This window comes from Ceratina calcarata, unplaced genomic scaffold (genome assembly GCF_001652005.2).
Source record: "Ceratina calcarata isolate Rehan_Ccalc_2016 unplaced genomic scaffold, ASM165200v1 scaffold517.2, whole genome shotgun sequence".
NCBI classification, from domain to species: domain Eukaryota; kingdom Metazoa; phylum Arthropoda; class Insecta; order Hymenoptera; family Apidae; genus Ceratina; species Ceratina calcarata.
In genome coordinates this window covers 362,824-365,281 of record NW_017176301.1, presented here as the reverse complement: position 1 = coordinate 365,281, position 2,458 = coordinate 362,824, and the positions used below count along the sequence as shown (strand labels likewise).

Below are 2,458 nucleotides of genomic sequence, written 5' to 3'. Positions count from 1 at the left end.
CTGTATAGCCAATATATCCTTAAAACGGCGATAGATAAGCGATCTTCATGTAAATATTATAGCGTGCGAATATTTATGAGACTGCATCTCGTTATGCGATGTGACAATAGTGATAACCAAAACTACATAATTTTCCATCTCAAACTCTCATCCATCGTACAGAAAATACATTTAATTTACAATACGTATAATTATATATGAATACTTTTACCTTGTAAACTGCTGAACCAGCGGCCGCGGATGTTGCCAAAACGACACCCCCTAACGTTGGGCTTCCGGTTATGCCATCCATATACGCTAAAAGTGCAATGCCGGTGTTGCATAAAATCACGGCCACTATCTGCAACATTTACAGACATTGAGATACGCCCTCAACGATGCGGTTAATTTGATATCGACCAAGTGCCTAATTATAGGGCAATATACATATACATATGTTGGCCAAACGTTAGAATAGTGCGACTCGAACCATTTTTCGTAAAATTGAAAAGAAAATTAATGCGAGACTCCCAATCGATATCGAACGGAGTCGGGCGACAGAAAGTGGAATATTCATAGATTCGAATTTATACTTTTGCTGGTGGAAGAAAAATTGTACGAACCCTTACTCCGACGAACTGTTCGTGAAGGATGACCCAGGACAGCAAGTAGACGCAGGAGACATTCGTCGCGAAAAGTGCCATCACGTCGGTCGCTAACAGTATCCTGAGCGAATAAATGTACATGTAATTGGTAACTACCCAGAGTCCGCAGAAGAGGCTACATCTGATCAGAAAACGACCACCGGTGAATCCCTTGTCACGGAAACCTCGCAAACTGTCTGCAATTATTTCTGATGGACTATTACATTTGACTCTTGCCGATTGACAGAGAAAGTACACTGGGAAATAAAGTATCTCCCAGTTCGTGCAAAACCAGGTTGTGAAGAACGGGGCATTATATGGAATCGTCTGAGAACATACAATACAGATTTCTCATTATTATTCTTTTATTTCTCAGATTTGCATAGGAATAAATAGATTTTTAGAAATACACGTATTCCTTTTGTTTTAATTTAAAGTATTTATAAATGCTTTCATAATAAAAATGAAAATCTGCATAGTTGAAAAATGAGGAACGCGAGAACTCACATGCTGATGACGTCCGGTTACGGATAAATTCGAGAACGATGAATAATTTGGAGACTCGTGTTTGTGAAAATATAAATATTTGATACAATGCGTCGCGCCGACCCAACTTGCCGTGACGCATATCGTTACACACACTCCGAAATATATCTAAAATTCAAGATCAACGTTGAGGAATAAATAATGCATGCAGCGACCTAATTAAAGCTGAGTCGTATCGGTGAGAATAATTAGACCTTCTTGGCGGATTCGGCACAGCAGGACGCGTAACAAGCGGACAGAGAGCTAGGCCTTTGCGGGTAAGTAACTGGCGGTACTGTCACATGAGACTGGATCTGAGTTTGGCTTGGATTGTGCCCCTGATTGTCACCAGAACCGCCTCCACCTGTCTCCAAAGGACGACTTGGTATAGAATCACCACAACCACCGGTAACATTGCAACCTTGTTGCTGTTCACAGCCTAAAGTAAAACACCATTTCCGAAAAAACAAACGCACGTAAAGCAATTAAACGAAACACCTCTTGTTACCGATTTATAATCGTACAAATAATTAATCGATCGTTAAAAATGATAAACGAATCACAATCGACATATAATAACTGACGATCAAATCGTAAATCAATCAGAACTGACTGAAACGAAAATATACAATCCGCGTCCCCCGCCGGACTTATCATTGATACGCATCACTGGCGCATGGTTTTCCATTGAGTAAGGATTGACGTCAACGTAAGAGCTCACCAGGATTGTCATGAGTAGTTTGACCAGCAATGTTTTGTGATCCATGCTGACTATCGGTCAGAACAATACTCGGGGTGTGAGTTTGCTGGGGATGAAATATCGTTGGAATGTCCCCGGCTCCTCTGCTACTCATTTTTAAGTTTGTCCTTTCAGCAACAGGGGAAGAGTTCATTTGTCACAATTATCGTAATATACCATATTAATTTATGTATCTGCTGTGTTATGTATCTTATTTACGTGTCTATGTATTATATGTACATAGTTATAAGANGCCTTGTCACGCCATTGATTACTAGTAAACTTGGTACTACCAGGGGTGGATTAAAGTTTCACGAAGACCAAGACTAAAATGAACATGGGCCCCACTTAAGGGCAGCAAAAAATGATTATTTTATGAATATAAATAAGAATTATATTTTTATTCGAGCTCGGAGAACCCTTTGAATGTTGGGGTTATCGTTTAATCCGCCCCTGGGTATTACTAACCTACGTACCTTACCTACCCTGGTCGCGTCTGCGCCTCGCTCGCTTTTCCAACTCTCTTCAGGAGTTTACAGGGGTTTAAACGCCCATTCAGCATATTAAATTA

The 2,458-nt window shown here is 40.3% G+C and overlaps 1 protein-coding gene across 7 annotated transcripts in view; it reads right to left on the bottom strand.

The window, feature by feature from the left end:
• LOC108628362 (putative thiamine transporter SLC35F3) overlaps window positions 1-2,458 on the bottom strand; it is an 11,798-nt gene that overhangs the window by 6,965 nt on the left and 2,375 nt on the right. For 2 of the 7 annotated variants that reach the window (XM_026816387.1, XM_026816388.1), the window contains exons 1-5: window positions 1,870-2,116; window positions 1,364-1,587; window positions 1,131-1,277; window positions 603-950; window positions 212-340 (exon numbers count right to left, since the gene is read on the bottom strand). In XM_026816387.1, coding sequence (XP_026672188.1) covers window positions 212-340; window positions 603-950; window positions 1,131-1,277; window positions 1,364-1,587; window positions 1,870-2,041 — 1,020 coding nt within the window. In that variant the 5' untranslated portion in view covers window positions 2,042-2,116. Of the gene's footprint in view, window positions 1-211; window positions 341-602; window positions 951-1,130; window positions 1,278-1,363; window positions 1,588-1,869; window positions 2,117-2,458 lie in introns of those variants that run through there. The other 5 variants (XM_026816389.1, XM_026816392.1, XM_026816391.1 and 2 more) reach the window with 4 other exon arrangements.